The sequence below is a fragment of the Diaphorina citri genome, unplaced genomic scaffold (genome assembly GCF_000475195.1).
Source record: "Diaphorina citri unplaced genomic scaffold, Diaci psyllid genome assembly version 1.1 scaffold285, whole genome shotgun sequence".
Classification (NCBI taxonomy): domain Eukaryota; kingdom Metazoa; phylum Arthropoda; class Insecta; order Hemiptera; family Psyllidae; genus Diaphorina; species Diaphorina citri.
In genome coordinates this window covers 8,561-25,825 of record NW_007377721.1, presented here as the reverse complement: position 1 = coordinate 25,825, position 17,265 = coordinate 8,561, and the positions used below count along the sequence as shown (strand labels likewise).

At 38.1% G+C, this 17,265-nt stretch overlaps 2 protein-coding genes and 2 long non-coding RNA genes across 5 annotated transcripts in view; 2 read left to right on the top strand and 2 right to left on the bottom strand.

The window, feature by feature from the left end:
- Window positions 1-58: 58 nt before the first annotated feature.
- LOC103507071 (electron transfer flavoprotein-ubiquinone oxidoreductase, mitochondrial-like) lies at window positions 59-3,339 on the top strand. The gene is made up of 6 exons (XM_026822028.1): window positions 59-89; window positions 1,074-1,190; window positions 1,670-1,822; window positions 2,093-2,251; window positions 2,597-2,793; window positions 3,316-3,339. Exons 1-6 carry the CDS (start codon window positions 59-61, stop codon window positions 3,337-3,339), a joined length of 681 nt encoding a protein of 226 aa, XP_026677829.1.
- Window positions 3,340-7,932: 4,593 nt separating this feature from the next.
- LOC113466523 lies at window positions 7,933-8,424 on the bottom strand. The gene is made up of 2 exons (XR_003390901.1): window positions 8,303-8,424; window positions 7,933-8,126 (listed from the first exon to the last, which is right to left on the bottom strand). It is a non-coding gene; the product is annotated as an uncharacterized LOC113466523 (long non-coding RNA).
- Window positions 8,425-8,521: 97 nt separating this feature from the next.
- Window positions 8,522-8,900, top strand: LOC113466524. Its single transcript, XR_003390902.1, has 2 exons — window positions 8,522-8,576; window positions 8,674-8,900. It is a non-coding gene; the product is annotated as an uncharacterized LOC113466524 (long non-coding RNA).
- A 2,955-nt stretch (window positions 8,901-11,855) lies between these two features.
- The window catches only part of LOC103507066, a 13,964-nt gene continuing 8,554 nt past the window's right edge, over window positions 11,856-17,265 (bottom strand). Inside the window, exons 2-3 of one of the 2 annotated variants that reach the window (XM_026822025.1) lie at window positions 15,845-15,904; window positions 11,856-12,244 (exon numbers count right to left, since the gene is read on the bottom strand). In XM_026822025.1, coding sequence (XP_026677826.1) covers window positions 11,930-12,244; window positions 15,845-15,904 — 375 coding nt within the window. In that variant the 3' untranslated portion in view covers window positions 11,856-11,929. Of the gene's footprint in view, window positions 12,539-15,844; window positions 15,905-16,197; window positions 16,435-17,265 lie in introns of those variants that run through there. The other variant, XM_008471507.3, reaches the window with a different exon arrangement.

The window sequence follows — 17,265 nt, the reverse complement described above, 5'->3', positions numbered from 1 at the left end:
AATTCCATTTCCATTTCAGATTTCACAAATCAGACGATTCAGACGTTGCCGGTGAATCATGCATATTTTTGTGCATAATTTTCACGGAGGTAAGACAGAATGGATTGGCTACAAAAGTGAAGCCAAAGTACGATAAGCAATTTTCCTCCGAAAATTATAGGATTTTCTTGATTCCGCAGGTAGATATCCAGAAAAATATATAAGATTAACCCTTTCATTTTATAAAATGTCTCTTAAATTCCCAAAATCTGGAAGAAATGATTTTTGGATATTTGAAGATTGTGCACAATAAATTATCGTGCATAATGCACACGCTGCCGTAAAACATATGGCAACGTGGCAACAGCAGCTGATCCCAATTCCAAGTTCACTTTTGTTTACAAATCCAACTGATAAGTTTTAAAAAACCTTTGTAAAAAAAAAAATTCCCAATGTAAAACAATGAAAAAAAAAAAAAAAAAAATGATTAGCCAAGCAAAGTATTTCCTTGTTCCTAGATCAGATTCCATTCGATGATCAAAGGTTGAATTTCATTTTGTTATCGGGAGAATGTTTAGTGTTTTCCTTATCATGTGCTAAATTACCGTGTCTTCTTACTGAAACGATGTAGAAATGGAAAAAAAAAAAAAAAAAAATGATTAGCCAAGCAAAGCATTTCCTTGTTCCTAGATCAGATTCCATTTGATGATCAAAGGTTGAATTTCATTTTGTTATTGGGAGAATGTTTAGTGTTTTCCTTATCATGTGCTAAATTACCGTGTCTACTTACTGAAACACTTACATTTTATTTTGGTGCCTGCTGATTAAATTATCATGTTTTCAACTGGTGTAGGTACTGATAGAATGATGGATTATAGAGGAAATGGTTTTTGATGGGCTTTTAGCTAAAAACCTTAAGCTTTTTTTTTTAATACCTACAGTCCTATGCTTTCTGATGGTTTGACAGTCCACTCGAGTGGCTGACATTAGATTGAAAGAAAATTCCCCCCTTTATAGAAATATTCATCAGAACTTGCAGAAGCAAATGCACTGAAAATGATTTTATTTTACCTCTGTCCTTATTTTCCTTTCAGCTTTGAAGTTGTCTTGGTGTGTGAGAAGATTTGCATCTTCTGCTGCAGAGCAAAAATGTCCCAAGATAACAACTCATTACACCATTGTACCAAGAGAAGAAGATCCAAGATGGAAAGGTGAACACGGTTCTTGTAGTCCATTAGTTACTAGTAATTTGGTGAACTGTAGATGTCCTTATAAGTCTTTCATAAGTCCAACAATGGATCCCAAATTTTATGAGAATATGTTCTCTCTATAGAAAATTAGACAATCCATTCAAGAGTTATGCTGTAACATACAAACTTCAATAAAATTAGCTAAGGTCAAACCAAGACTAGCCTTTTTTGTTCAATTAAAATACATACTTCCTAATGGACTGATTTATTACCCTATTTACCTACCTTCGTACCTACCTACCTATTTTTATATTTTCATCCTTCATATTATTAGGTATAAGAAAAAGCTATTTTCAAATTTTTCCTATTTTAAGGATCTGAGCAGAAAATGAATTGAACAAAAATTTGTTTTTTGAGCTTAAATGATTTTATGCTGTCTTTTGGCAGTTCTAAGTCAGATCAGTTTGGTAAACATATTTCAATTGTTTCCCTCATTTCAGATGTGGATATGGAGAGATTCGAAGATGTAGCAGATGTAGTCATAGTAGGCGGAGGACCTGCTGGCATGGCGGCTGCTATCAGACTGAAACAGTTAGCTGAGAAGGACGGCAAAGAGTTGAAAGTTTGCCTTGTGGAGAAAGCAGCTGAAGTGGGTAAGTTTTCCCACTCCACACTAATTGTGCAAGAGTTTTTTCAACACTTTGCCTAAGATTTGGAAGACAGTGGCTTTTAATGGTCAGCCTTCTGAGCACAAAAAAGTTATGAAGAGACTTTTTAGCCCTCAATTATTTCAACAAGACACAGAAACAAAAATGATGTTTCATTGCTACAAAATAAAAACAATGATGGACTTTATTTTTGACAAAATGAGATAAGTATATTATATTTTTCAATATCACCATTTTGATTCTTATTCCTTACAGGTGGCCACATTTTATCCGGTGCTGTCATAGACCCCATTGCTCTGAATGAGCTACTGCCTGATTGGAAAGACTTAGGAGCCCCATTGAACACTCCTGTACACGAGGATAAGTTTGCCTACTTGACCAAATCAAAACGAATTGGAATACCCATCCTACCAGGTGTGTGGAAACTTTGATTTTTTGTCTGAAATTAATAATTAATAATGAAAAAAAAAGTGCTGTTTTTGATAGTGAATTGGAGATGTATATGAATTTGTTTGGCCACCCATTCAGATACACACCATGCTGAACAGTGCTCAACATGGTTGTTTAGTTGTTTACTCAAAATAGATGTTAAAAAACACATTCGAAGACTCAAAGTAGGTATGTACCTAGTCAAAGGAAATCTAAAAAAAGGTTTATTTAAGTAAAATTTAATTTTTAAATATGATTTTCTTGTACATATACCAGTCATACTATAGTCACCCTGTTTAGGTATTTATTTCAATTTATATTTTATTCCAGGTATGCCAATGAACAATCACGGGAACTACGTGGTGCGGTTAGGTCACGTGGTCAAATGGCTTGGAGAGCAGGCAGAAGCTATGGGCGTGGAAATATACCCGGGTATACCCGCTTCTGAAGTATTGTACCATGGTGATGGCAGTGTGAAGGGCATTGCTACCGGAGACGTGGGTATTGCCAAGGATGGATCTCCCAAGGTAATTGAACAAACGAAGTTTGGTTGTTTGTGGGTGTAGTTATGGAAATGTCCTTTATGCACCTGAAGCTAGGTACCTACCGTTCGAGAGTCACACTAAATAAACAAAGGAAGGCAAAAATTAAAAAAAAATAATAATAATAAAAAAAAAAAACAGAGTTGTCTTGGTGTGTGAGAAGATTTGCATCTTCTGCTGCAGAGCAAAAATGTCCCAAGATAACAACTCATTACACCATTGTACCAAGGGAAGAAGATCCAAGATGGAAAGGTGAACACAATTCTTGTAGTCCATTAGTTACTAGTAATTTGGTGAACTGTAGATGTCCTTATAAGTCTTTCATAAGTCCAACAATTGATCCCAAATTTTATGAGAATATGTTGTCTCTATAGAAAGTTAGACAATCTTGTTCCACTATATTGGTATAAGTGGGGCCGTCGGCTTTACTAAACCTCACTGCGACCTGGTCAGATCTTTTGTGACCTGTTCCACTAAGTTTAAAGTAGCTTCATGGATTATTCCCAGAAAAGGACTAAAGAGCCAGGCTAGTTAGCTTGGAGGGTAGTGCGTCTGCCTTGTAAGCGCTAGGTCGCAGGTTGGATTCCGCCCGGAGCGGATTTTCCCTTTATCAAACCTATAAAAAAAAATGAAATTCTCAAAAAATGGTTGGGACTCCAAGGTAATGAAAACCTACAATACTTTCATTTTTCTCTCCCTCCTGTAGGAACCTACATGACTCTGATATTTCAACACCCTGTAAGAGAGAAACATTCTACAATAAATGCTATGTTTTGCCGTATTTTACAAAATTATGCACCATTTATTATTTGAGTTTTTGTTACCACAGTGCTTCCTGAGTGAGAACTGAACACTGCACATTGCTTTCCCTAAACTTCCTCTTGTATTAAAAAATTCGGTCACCTCTGTGTTTTTGCACCTCACAAGTTTATGAATTTAGGATACGAGTAGTTTTACCACGAGTGAATAATGGGCACAGCACCTCTATGAAAACCATCAAAAATTTAGCAACATAAGAGATCACTATGTTATTCTTGAGTTTTGGTAGTGGGCACTTCCGTGAATTGAACAAATACAAGGAGGTAGGTGAGAATGAACTCCGTAATCTGAAATCAGTCGAAATAAAACATGAACTTTTTCAAAACTCTTGCCTCGAATGTCGGCCGAACGATGCATTTCTCGAGCTTTAGGACGATGAGTTTTTTTAATATAACAATTAAACCGAACCTCCCTGCAAAGTTTGAGCGACTTCGATCGAAAACTACACATTTTGATCTAAAAATCAAGAATCTTGCAGTGTTTGAGCTATTATGGCAGAAAACTCTAGTCCTGAATGAACTCTATAATACGTAGTTGAGCTAATTGTTACTTACATTGACTAATAGTGAAGTGTTTATCTTGAACACATGACACATATTGAACTCGATCTTTCGATTGGTCAAATAGAATGAGAATGAAACCAGCTGAAAACATACAGAACACAATACAACATACATCATGGGATCGAAAACTACACATGTTGATCTAAAAATCAAGAATCTTGCAGTGTTTGAGCTATTTTGGCAGAAAACTCTAGTCCTGAATGAACTCTATACTACATACCTATTACCTACCACTAAAAAAATCCATACAGCCACTTTAATTTCTCAAACATCAGCAACAAAAGTCTAAATTTCCTGGTCCTTTATTTTAACAAAAGCAAGGAGTTATTTGTTATTTATTTACCTTATTTATACTGTCGGCTAAGACTAAAAAGTCCCATTATACCGTATGCCGATTCACATAGCCATGTTGATTTCCAACCTTCGATAGAAGAGGAACATTAAGAAGAAGAAGAAGAATGCCGACAGGAGTTAAAAATCCCTTCTTTGAATCCTGTTCCAGGATTTCAACACATACGGAGGTTCGTTCCTGTACCACCTGAACGAGCCATCCCCTCTGGTGGCTGTAGGGTTCGTAGTGGGTCTGGACTACACCAATCCCTACTTGAGCAGGATTAAGGACCCAAACTACTGCCCGTACTGCTTACAATGGTCAAATTCTCAAATAATTTTATTGAGAACTAAATTCCATACCTTAGCGGGTATTAAAGTTCTCCTGTTAACCAGGCGAACGTCTTAACTACACCACCAAGGCAGATTATAAGTTTCATACATATATGTTGTAGTACCTACCTCGTTAGCAATATGGCTTTTGTCCTGTTGCTCTTCTAGCAAATCGTATATTGAACTGATCACGGCCTCTGACTGTAACATAGAGATATGGTTTACAATAGTTTACATGTATAATGGTGAATGAAAGAATATAAGTACCTATTATACATCCATAAGTACTATGAGATAAATATATCGCATCAGACATGCAACTCACTCTTCAACTGCCTATGATTCCCTAAACTTCTATCTAACTCATTTTGGGATCTGACTCATTGACTGAGAAGTAAAGTAGTTCACAGAAAAGAGTAGTTCTTTCCACTCACTCACTCTTCACACATCTCTATCCTCAATCTCACCAACGAATAAAACCCATCCTGCCGTGCGACCCGTGTTTGAAGGCGGAAAAAGGTACGTTTGAACATGGTGAAAGTTAAAAAGAAGAAAAGGATAAATAAATGGTCGAAATTTTACATGGCTGACTTTGGCTGAAATCTAAAGGCCTGAGCATTGCGAACTCTTTTTGAGCTTTTTCATAGGTTCTGCGTTAAATAGTGGCCGAACCGTACATTTCTCGAGGTCACTTTTGATCATCATAAATTGTCGCAGCTGTCTGCAAAATTTGAGCGACCTGCGGCTAAAGGTAAAGTCGTGAGAAGCGCTAGTTCCTTTTGAACTTTTTCCCTGTATAGCCCTAAATAGCGGAACATTGATCCGGAATAACGGCCGAACCGTACCTTCTGGAAACAGGGCCCAAGGATATTTTTGATCTACATAATTTATCGAATCTCTGTGCCAACTTCGAGCAACTTTGGCTGAAATTCTTTTTCAAAGATTCGGTGTTAAATAGCGGCCGAACCGTACATTTCCCGAGGTCCGGCCCGCAGACACTTTATAGCCCTAAATAGCGGAACTTTGGTCCGGAATAACGGCCGAACCCTAACGACTAGTCTACTACACTTCTAGAACTGTAATCTAAAGTTATGAAATGTAACCATCACGAAAACTTTGTCTACGAGAGATTATGGACTTTTTTTCCTGTAAAAGCCAAGTTTGGGGAGTAATTTTTTCATTTTATTTTACCTGTCAAATCCAGGCTGGATATTTAATCAAAGACAAAAACACACATGTACGTGATAGGAAAGGGGAAGGAGGATGAGAGAGAGAGAGAGAGGAAATTGAGGGCTAGGGAAAATGGAAAAGAGGGAGAGGAAGAAGAGAGAGAGGAGAAATTGAGGACTAGGGAAACAAGAAGAGAGAGTCATATGGAGGTAGGGAACGTGTTTACCTCTAATGGAAATAAATTCCAAATACTGTTGGACTTTGGAACTACAAGTTTTGAAAGCATCCCCAACCTGTAATTCCTGGATATATCCTGTTTTCACTTTCACAGTTCAGTTTTTTTTTTTTTTTTTACTTTTGTCAAGAACAACTTCAACTTTGTAATGCCAACAAACTAAAAAGCTGCAAATGTACGACTTTTTCTAGAATTAGATTCAGAAAATGGTGGCCGCTGGGCATTTCCTCATGAAGGGAAGCGAGCATCAAGTTTTATAAAATTTAAGTGCCTGCAAATTTGTTTTCCGTGTTTTTCTGTCAAGAAAACGTTACCTTTCCCCTCTTCACCCTTTTCTTTCTTCTCCTCTACTCTATCCTTTCCTTTTCTCTCTATTCCCCTTTTCTCCAGGAATGTAAGAGTAGTACTCCCGAAGAAGATAAAAGCACCAACTTTTACGATAATTAGATCCATAAGTACAATTGATTGCTACTGAATCCATACTTGGAAAGAAAGAAGAAGCAAAATGATATTTTATATACGTATTAATTTATTAATTATGAACCTCTCTCTCCCCTTTATTTCTTTCCCACGTACTTTCTCTCTCCTCGCTCTCCTCTCTCTATCTCCACTTCTCCCGCCTTATCACATTTCCCTCCCTCTCTTCCTCTTTGTTATAATCTCTTTTTTCCTGTTAATCTCTCTCCCTCTGAGAAATGGGATTAATATTTCATCAGATTCCACTCCCACGTCTTTTATAAATAGAAAACCTCTGATATTTTGTCCAGAGTAATAGATTTTCCGATGAAATTTTGTCCCTTTCCAATCTTCTCCCTTTGACAATACCATGTAATGACATGTTTGTACCAAGCCCTCTTCTCTCCTCTTCAATTTACTCTCCCAAAATTATGTTCTCGTATGTGCAGATAAAAAAGCGTAAAAATTCAATCAAATTTGCCATTTTGATAGAGGAAAGACTTAGAACTTATAATGCCATATCATAGTCAGTGAAATTGTTGAGATAGTTGTAATTGGGGAAAAAAATTCCATCTTTGAACAGCGGACTAGTGAGGTACCATAGCACAAGGAAGATTACAAATCTCTTGTCTCCTTCCCTGAAGTTTAAACAAGAACAGAGCAAAATCCCTGCTCAATCAGCTATCATAAAACTAAACTAAAAGCTCTTTGGAGACTACAGAAGCTGAAATGTTCACTCCAAAGTAGATCCCTCAATCCAAATCTAAGTAGGTCTTGAAGAGAAGGGAAAAATATGAAAGTACAGGGAACAGAATAATAGAAAGGAAAAGGGGAAAAATGTATGAAAAGGCCTAAAGAATTCCCCCGTTCAAGGTAAAAAAAGGATTGTTGTTTTGTTTCTCTCGCTATTGTTGTTGTTTCATGATTCGCTATGTTTGTTGTACAGAATATTTTATTCCTCGGCACTCTTATTTATTATTTAAAAACTTTTAGATATTATTATCCTTTTCATTATTTACCAGGGACGGAGTCACTGGTTTACTTAGGGATAGGGTTGCCAACCGTACGTTATTTCCCCGGAACAATCGTATTTTTGTCCAAAAATCAAATGTTCCGCCGGAACACACCTTTGTTCCGGTTTTTTCCAAATCTATGGAAAATACGGGAACTGACTAAGTAATAAACAGAAAAAATTACAAAAAAAAGTTTAAAAAGATGGTTTAATAAACTTTTTTTTTTTTTTTTTTTTTTTTAAATTGAAAGAGCTTAATCTTTTCCTTCGCACAGGCTTGGTGACTTTCCTAGTGTTTTTACTATACCAAAAAGATCTGTAAAATATATCTATAGGCAATAATAATAGTGCCAATTTTCATCTCAATAATGTCAATTATTTTTCAATTAAATTTATGTACCTACCAACATTAGTTTCAATAGATCTTGTATTTATAATATTAGTATAATTATATTTTTTTGCTTTTGTTTTTAAGGTAGGCACAGTGTAATTTAATAAATATAAATCATATTTTTATACTCACTTGTATCTATTCAATTTAAAAAAAAGACTTAGATACCTATGTAATTTATGTACCTACCAACATTAGTTTCAATAGATCTTGTATTTATAATATTAGTATAATTATATTTTTTTGCTTTTGTTTTTAAGGTAGGCATAGTGTAATTTAATAAATATAAATCATATTTTTATACTCACTTGTATCTATTCAATTTTAAAACATTAGGACTTAGGTACCTATGTACCTAATTCTATCTACATATTTTATAACTTTTTTACCTTCTTCACCTATAGGAAAGAAAGTAATGTTTACAAGATACTTTTATTTAATTTTGTAATTTGCATGTAGGTACATATGTTCGATGAAGAAAATGGAGCAGAAGACGCAGAAGTTTGTACCTTTCCAGGACCTCTGAAAATCAGTTAGTAGGGAGTGTAGTGTGTAGGTACATATGTTCGATGAAGAAAATGGAGCAGAAGACGCAGAAGTTTGTACCTTTCCAGGACCTCTGAAAATCAGTTAGTAGGGGGTGTAGTGTAGGTATAGGTATTATGTACCTACATCTTGAGAAATGGGATTAATATTTCATCAGATTCCACTCCCACGTCTTTTATAAATAGAAAACCTCTGATATTTTGTCCAGAGTAATAGATCCGATGAAATTTTGTCCCTTTCCAATCTTTTCCCTTTGACAATAACATATAATGACATGTTTGTACTAAGCCCTCTTCTCTCCTCTTCAATTTACTCTCCCAAAATTACGTTCTCGTATGTGCAGATAAAAAAGCGTAAAAATTCAATCAAATTTGCCATTTTGATAGAGGAAAGACTTAGAACTTATAATGCCATATTATAGTCAGTGAAATTGTTGAGATAGTTGTAATTGGGAAAAAAAAAAAAAAAATCCGAGTCCATCTTTGAACAGCGGACTAGTGAGGTACGACAGCACAAGGAAGATTACAATGGAATACCACCTCTATACAACAAGGTATTATGAAACAAAAGATTTCCAGCTTGTTAATATGCAAATAGAGTGAGAATGATTGATGTAGGTACCTAACCTTACTCAGGTAACTCATTTCTAATACATAGCAAACTACCTTTTATGTAGATTATAGGGATCAGAAGAAAAATTATAGGGAAAATGTACCTAACCTTATGTAGGTAACTCAGCTCTGATGGATGAGATAACTTCCTTTTAGATTCAGAATAAAATCATTAAGGATTAGGGGAAAGGATATAAGAAAATCGCTTGACTCAATAATATTCTCTCTGAAATTCTTCAAATCCTATGAAACTCATTTCACTAGTGTCCATTGCGCCTTGGTTCCTGACGTGACGTCAAAATTTCGCGAAATGGAAAATGCAAATTTTACATGAATTTTGAAAAAGAGGAATGAGTAAGGGAGGGTGGGATTGATTGAGGGATAGAATGAGATAGGGAGAGAAAGACATGGAGGGAGCGAGAGAAAGTGAGCTGAAGTTTAAACAAGAACAGAGCAAAATCCCTGCTCAATCAGCTATCATAAAACTAAACTAAAAGCTCTTTGGAGACTACAGAAGCTCCCTGAAATGTTCACTCCAAAGTAGATCCCTCAATCCAAATCTAAGTAGGTCTTGAAGAGAAGGGAAAAATATGAAAGTACAGGGAACAGAATAATAGAAAGGAAAAAGGGAAAAATGTATGAAAAGGCCTAAAGAATTCCCCCGTTCAAGGTAAAAAAAGGTAATGTTGTTTTGTTTCTCTCGCTATTGTTGTTATTTCATGATTCGCTATGTTTGTTGTACAGAATATTTTATTCCTCGTCTAAAATAACTCTTATTTATTATTTAAAAACTTTTAGATATTATTATCCTTTTCATTATTTACCAGGGACGGAGTCACTGGTTTACTTAGGGACCTAAGGTGTCTGTTAACCTGTGAGAATGCTCGAAGACACTTCGGGCCTAAAGCCTTTCAGATAAGAGTGGCATTCATGCAAAATACAATTTAACCAGAAGAAAACCTTTATAGGAGAAAAGGTCTTGGGAGAAACACAACATTTTCTTCTAGTATTGTACCGATAACCTTATTCTGTTTCAAACACTTAAGACCTTGTTTAGACTGTTTAGAAACTTGTTTAGAACAAAGGGACATTTTAGTCTCGTTTTGGCATTATAAACATGGGCTATTCTATTCTATTTCATGAATACCACCCCTGTAGTACAGTAGCACCCTTCCCCTCACTGACCTCCTAAAAACAGTCCCTGTTGGACAAATACGAGATTTTTTAATTATTTATAGCACAAACTTTGCACCCTCATTAAGTTATGGGAAGTAATTCCACTGCATTGTTCTTTTTTTCTTCCTGCCCTCTCCTCGCTCCCTCCCTTTCTCTTCTCTCCCTCCCCTCTATTAGCCTCTCAACCTTCCTCTCATAGTCTTTATTGTGAGAACGGAGGACTGTGGTGGTGGGGGGAGGAGGGTTCTAATTGTGTACAAACATATTTTTTTTACCTTTTCTCCCTTTCCTCCTCCTCTTCTGACTCTGCTTCTTCTCCTGCCACTTTTTGTTCTTCTTTGCTTCTTTCTCTTCTTCTCCTTCCTTTCCTATTGTCTTTTCTAGTTTTCCACCCTAGCCTTTATTCATTTACTTCTCATCCTCTTTTTCTTCTTCATGTTCCTCCTCCCCATTCTCCTCTTCCTTTTCCTTCTCCTTCTCTTCCTCCTCCTCCTTTTACTCCTACTTCTCCTTCTCCTCTTCCTCCTTGACGTAATGAGTATAAAGAGAGCACGAACAAATAAGTTTTATTGTTGTAGAGACAGAGGTATACAGGCCAGGAGACCGGTGCTTGTAAAATACTTTTGCACTTTATTCTTCACCACGCACCTAATTACTAATTGTTATTTGGCGAAGGGAAACGTAGAAAAAGATGTTATGTAAGTAGTATTAAATGTAAAAAAGGTGATATTTACTTCTTTAAATTGGCTGTATGGTCGAGGCTTATTCATTTACTTCTCATCCTCTTTTTCTTCTTCATGTTCCTCCTCCCCATTCTCCTCTTCCTTTTCCTTCTCCTTCTCTTCCTCCTCCTTTTACTCCTGCTTCTCCTTTTCCTCTTCCTTCTTGTCCTCCTCTTTCTCTTCCTCTTCCTCCTTGACGTAATGAGTGTAAGAGAGCACGAACAAATAAGTTTTATTGTTGTAGAGACAGAGATATACAGGCCAGGAGACCGGTGCTTGTAAAATACTTTTGTACATTAATTCTTCACCACGTACCTGTACAGGCCAGGAGACCGGTGCTTGTAAAATACTTTTGCACTTACCACGTACCTAATTACTAATTGTTATTTGGCGAAGGGAAACGTAGAAAAAGGTCTTCGTTTGTTCAGAGACAGGCAAACTGATGTTATGTAAGTAAGTAGTATTAAATGCAAAGAAGGTGATATTTATTTCTTTAAATTGGCTGTATGGTCGAGGCTTAGTGCCAACTGCCAAACCAATGCCAAAAAAAATCTTTAAATATAATAAAATTCGCTAAAATTTCACCCCTCCGTTAGAGGCCCTAGGATGCATGCAGCGTCGTTTCCCTGTACTTACTTCATAATCTAGCGAGCTCTAAATAGTGAAAGGAGAAGAAAACTGCATGTAATTTAAAACGATTCTTTTTATTCATAAAACCAAACAGTTGAAAATTAAAATACAATACAATCTGGGAGGCTCACGCCAAAGATTCGCTTGGATAAACCACGCCCACACTCAGCCTTGGCCTGCATGTTGAACAGCACGAGCCACACCCACACAACTGATTAAGCCCCGCCTGATACTGATTCAGCCCCTGGTTCAACTGGGTCACCTCATTGGGGTACACTACACCAATGCTGAGCCGCGGCCTACAATTACCACAGCAGTCACCACAACCATTGCCGCACGGTCCACAACCACACGGGCCGCACAACTGGTTCACAGGGAGGCCATCATCGCCATAGACCACGCCTACACTAAGCCGGGGCCGACAGCACGGGTCACAGCAAGGGTTGCAGCAACAGAGCTGCTTCCCACCAAGTCCAACCTCCTGGAAGCTCCTCTTCACAACCTCTGGCAGGACGAGTTTCACCAATCCTTTATCCAACAGATAGTTGACCGATTCCTTGAATTGGTTGGCCTCCGCTTTGCTTCTTAACGCCTTAAGGCCGGAGGCCAGTTGGGAAATGCCGACAAGGCCACGTTTGACCTTGAATTTGTTGCGGGCCGCTTGAATGCCGAGGGCGTTGATAACTTTGCCCAAGTAGGAGGTGGCGGGCTTCATGCTCTGATAGGTAGTCTTCATTTTGATTCTAAGAACTGGAGGAATAGGAATACTACGTTGAAGAGTTCGAAAGAGAGTTGAATTCTCCGTTGAGTTTAAAATTTTACACACAAGGAGAGTTCTTTAAAATGTTAAAATAAATCTAGAAAATTCAGAATATCTTTCAGAAGAGAAGAAATTTGACTGATGTTAGACTGATGTTAAAATGGGAATGACTATCACGAACTGAAATGGCCAATCGAGTGACTGGAATAAAATTTCAGCTTGGAGTTAGTGGCCACTTCCAGTTTTACTTGTAAGCTGGTGACATACTACTTTCAGCAACAGCGATAGCAGCTGTTGATGCTTCTCCTCTTCCTCCTCCACCTCCTCCTCTTCTCCTCCTCATCCTCTTGAAGCTTTTGAGTGTGCTCAACCGTTCATCCCATCGGCATCGTTAATAGTAGGATTAGAAGAATAGGTAACTGTTATTGTATGGTTTATGGAATAGACACAAAGACAAGAGGGAAAGATAAGAGTCTTCCTAAAGAGACAAAAGGAGAAGAGGACGGGAGATGAGAAAACAGGAGAGAGTGGGAGGAAGACAATACAAATGAAAGGAAAAGGAGGGGAATGCGGAAAACAAAAGAGGGGTGGAAAGGATACTGAAGAAGAAGAAGAAGAGGTTAAGAAGAAAGCGTGGAAACAGAGGGAAAGCTGGGTACAGAGGAGGAGAAGAAGAGTGAGAGATAAGATGAAAAACTTATAGAGAAGTGACAGAGAGCAAAGAAAACAAGGAGAGAGGAGATGCAAGAAGAAAAGGAAAGAAAGGAAGGAGAGAAAGAAGGATAGATAAGATAGGAAGATTATAGTTAAGAGGAGTGGAAGATTATAAGAGAAATGGGAGGTAAGAGAGGTAGATTATAGAGAAGAGAGGAAGATCATTGCAAAGAGGGGAGGTAAGAGAGGAAGATTATAAAAAAGAGGGGAGATAAAAGTGGGGAGAAAAAAAAGGAGGGGTAAGGATTATCAACGTTGGACTTTCTCCTGTGCAAATATTTCTTGAGAAAATTGTATTTGTTTTTGTTCATCTGATGTGTTTTCGAAACTGTTTTCTTTTCCTTTTCGCTTGTCTTATTTTCCTTTGGTCAAACTCGAAAGATACGTTCTCTCTCTCTCTCTCTCCCCCTCTCTCTCTCTCTCTCCCTCCCTCCCTCTTTCTCTCTCCCTCTCTTTCTCCCTCTCTCCTTCCCTCCCTCTCTTTCTCCTTCTATAGAAGTATACTTTTCCCTTTTCCATCTTATTATCTCTTTCTTTCTTCTTTTTTTTCTCTTTCTCTGTCTTGGTTTAAACGAAATTGCTACAATTTACATTTTAATGGAGTGGTAGATGGGTGAGATAAAGAAAGAGAGAGAGAGAGAGAGAGAGAGAGAGAGAGAGAGAGAGATTGAACCCAAGCCCTCCTGTTTACCAGGTCTTCTTTTTTTTTCTCTTTCTCTGTCTTGGTTTAAACGAAATTGCTACAATTTACATTTTAATGGAGTGGTAGATGGGTGAGATAAAAAGAGAGAGAGAGAGAAAGAAAGAGAGAGAGAGAGATTGAACCCAAGCCCTCCTATTTACCAGTCAACCGGCTTGACCACTATGTCACCAGGTCATGTAACAAGGCAACGTTACGTTTCAACGTGACTCATTGAATAAGAACGAATTACGTCAGCAAAATTAAGAGGAATCTCAGTCAGCAGGATGCTCCAATTGCTGAATGATGTCATTACGCTTGGAAAACATTTTTATTTGTTACGTAAACTTTGACCTTTGAATAAACTGTACACCCTGATAAGTTGAATAGGTTGGGGAAATTTTAAATGTCATTAGAATCTGTCTGGGTGGCTTTGTGGTCAAGATGTTCGTCTGGTAAACAGGATGGTGAGGGTTCAATACCAGCCGGGGTTTTGATTGGTAATTTACAGTAGGTACAGGTACAGGTTATCAATATTACTTATCGGATTTACGAGAGAAAAGCGGTTGCAATACAAGATAGAAAAATTTGTATGAATGCCTGCTAACTGTTTGATTATGCAATGTGCCAAGCATGAAATGAAAAAAATCCTTTCTACAGTTTGTTGTACACAAGAAGGTAATTTTATCGCCCGAAGCCAATAAATAGTCATATCTATTTGTCAGCGAATCACATTTGCGTTCATTTACAAGGTTGATATCTGTACCTGTGATTGGTCAACGTGGAACCGGGTTGCACTCAGCCTTAACCATAAAATTTGAGAAGATACATGATGAATATCAATACTAATAATAAACATATCCACCTATCATACTAAATACATACGAGTATACCTATTCACCTATAATTTAGCCTGTACGTTGTACACATAAAGTTTACAACTTAATATCATGTTCCTATTATTTTGATCCTTGAGTTGACGTTACAGCAAAAATTTAACCCCCTTTATCCTTTGTGCCCATTTTGAGACCTGTAGTTAGTTCAGCCTTAGTAAATCTCGAACAACCTGTGACATTCTGATGAAATGGAGCAAAAAAAGGTTTCAAGGCTTAGAAGAAATTTAGTGTAAATTGTGTAGCCCATTTGGTGTTTTATGGTCCTGTAATGGTCTTTTTTTTCAGTGAGTTCTACAGCTAACTGACTGATGTACTAGAAATAGAAGAGGTATTCAAATATAATTCCAAGTTTTCATCATTGGATCAGAGGGATTCCAAGGGTTAAGGAATGATGGAAAACGGAGAAAGCCTCTCTGGAAACGTGAGCAGAATTTTAAATTTATCCCCTTTCACTCCTTGGTGTCCCTGATTTGTGACGTGAGAAACAGGGATAAGGAAACGGAATATTCAGAGCAAAATATAAAACCAAACAGTTGAAAATTAAAATACAATACAATCTGGGAGGCTCACGCCAAAGATTCGCTTGGATAAACCACGCCCACACTCAGCCTTGGCCTGCATGTTGAACAGCACGAGCCACACCCACACAACTGATTAAGCCCCGCCTGATACTGATTCAGCCCCTGGTTCAACTGGGTCACCTCATTGGGGTACACTACACCAATGCTGAGCCGCGGCCTACAATTACCACAGCAGTCACCACAACCATTGCCGCACGGTCCACAACCACACGGGCCGCACAACTGGTTCACAGGGAGGCCATCATCGCCATAGACCACGCCTACACTAAGCCGGGGCCGACAGCACGGGTCACAGCAAGGGTTGCAGCAACAGAGCTGCTTCCCACCAAGTCCAACCTCCTGGAAGCTCCTCTTCACAACCTCTGGCAGGACGAGTTTCACCAATCCTTTATCCAAGATCTTCACAGCAAGGGTTGCAGCAACAGAGCTGCTTCCCACCAAGTCCAACCTCCTGGAAGCTCCTCTTCACAACCTCTGGCAGGACAAGTTTCACCAATCCTTTATCCAGCAGATAGTTGAGCGAATACAATAGTCCGTCCCTTATACCTTTTTATTACTATTGTAATAATAAAGGAAGGACGGACTCCGAGGGCGTTGATAACTTTGCCCAAGTAGGAGGTGGCGGGCTTCATGCTCTGATAGGTAGTCTTCATTTTGATTCTAAGAACTGGAGTAATAGGAAAACAGAAGGAATACTCCGAGGGCGTTGATAACTTTGCCCAAGTAGGAGGTGGCGGGCTTCATGCTCTGATAGGTAGTCTTCATTTTGATTCTAAGAACTGGAGGAATAGGAAAACGGAAGAAATACCTCGTTGAAGAGTTCGAAAGAGAGTTGAATTCTCCGTTGAGTTTAAAATTTTACACACAAGGAGAGTTCTTTAAAATGTTAAAATAAATCTAGAAAATTCAGAATATCTTTCAGAAGAGAAGAAATTTGACTGATGTTAGACTGATGTTAAAATGGGAATGACTATCACGAACTGAAATGGCCAATCGAGTGACTGGAATAAAATTTCAGCTTGGAGTTAGTGGCCACTTCCAGTTTTACTTGTAAGCTGGTGACATACTACTTTCAGCAACAGCGATAGCAGCTGTTGATGCTTCTCCTCTTCCTCCTCCACCTCCTCCTCTTCTCCTCCTCATCCTCTTGAAGCTTTTGAGTGTGCTCAACCGTTCATCCCATCGGCATCGTTAATAGTAGGATTAGAAGAATAGGTAACTGTTATTGTATGGTTTATGGAATAGACACAAAGACAAGAGGGAAAGATAAGAGTCTTCCTAAAGAGACAAAAGGAGAAGAGGACGGGAGATGAGAAAACAGGAGAGAGTGGGAGGAAGACAATACAAATGAAAGGAAAAGGAGGGGAATGCGGAAAACAAAAGAGGGGTGGAAAGGATACTGAAGAAGAAGAAGAAGAGGTTAAGAAGAAAGCGTGGAAACAGAGGGAAAGCTGGGTACAGAGGAGGAGAAGAAGAGTGAGAGATAAGATGAAAAACTTATAGAGAAGTGACAGAGAGCAAAGAAAACAAGGAGAGAGGAGATGCAAGAAGAAAAGGAAAGAAAGGAAGGAGAGAAAGAAGGATAGATAAGATAGGAAGATTATAGTTAAGAGGAGTGGAAGATTATAAGAGAAATGGGAGGTAAGAGAGGTAGATTATAGAGAAGAGAGGAAGATCATTGCAAAGAGGGGAGGTAAGAGAGGAAGATTATAAAAAAGAGGGGAGATAAAAGTGGGGAGAAAAAAAAGGAGGGGGCTCAAGCCCTTATCACACTGGCTGCATTGGCTCAGCTCTAACCGTCAGCTGGCTCAGCTCTGCGTAACACCGTGTATA

What these genes read in the sequence shown, in the direction of transcription:
- LOC103507071 (XM_026822028.1), top strand. Translation starts at nt 59, where the DNA reads ATGCATATTTTTGTGCATAATTTTCACGGAG. An exon ending in GGAGAAAGCAGCTGAAGTGG is followed by an intron (nt 1,823 to 2,092) that starts GTAAGTTTTCCC and finishes TATTCCTTACAG; the next exon opens with GTGGCCACATTTTATCCGGT. An exon ending in TGGAATACCCATCCTACCAG is followed by an intron (nt 2,252 to 2,596) that starts GTGTGTGGAAAC and finishes ATTTTATTCCAG; the next exon opens with GTATGCCAATGAACAATCAC.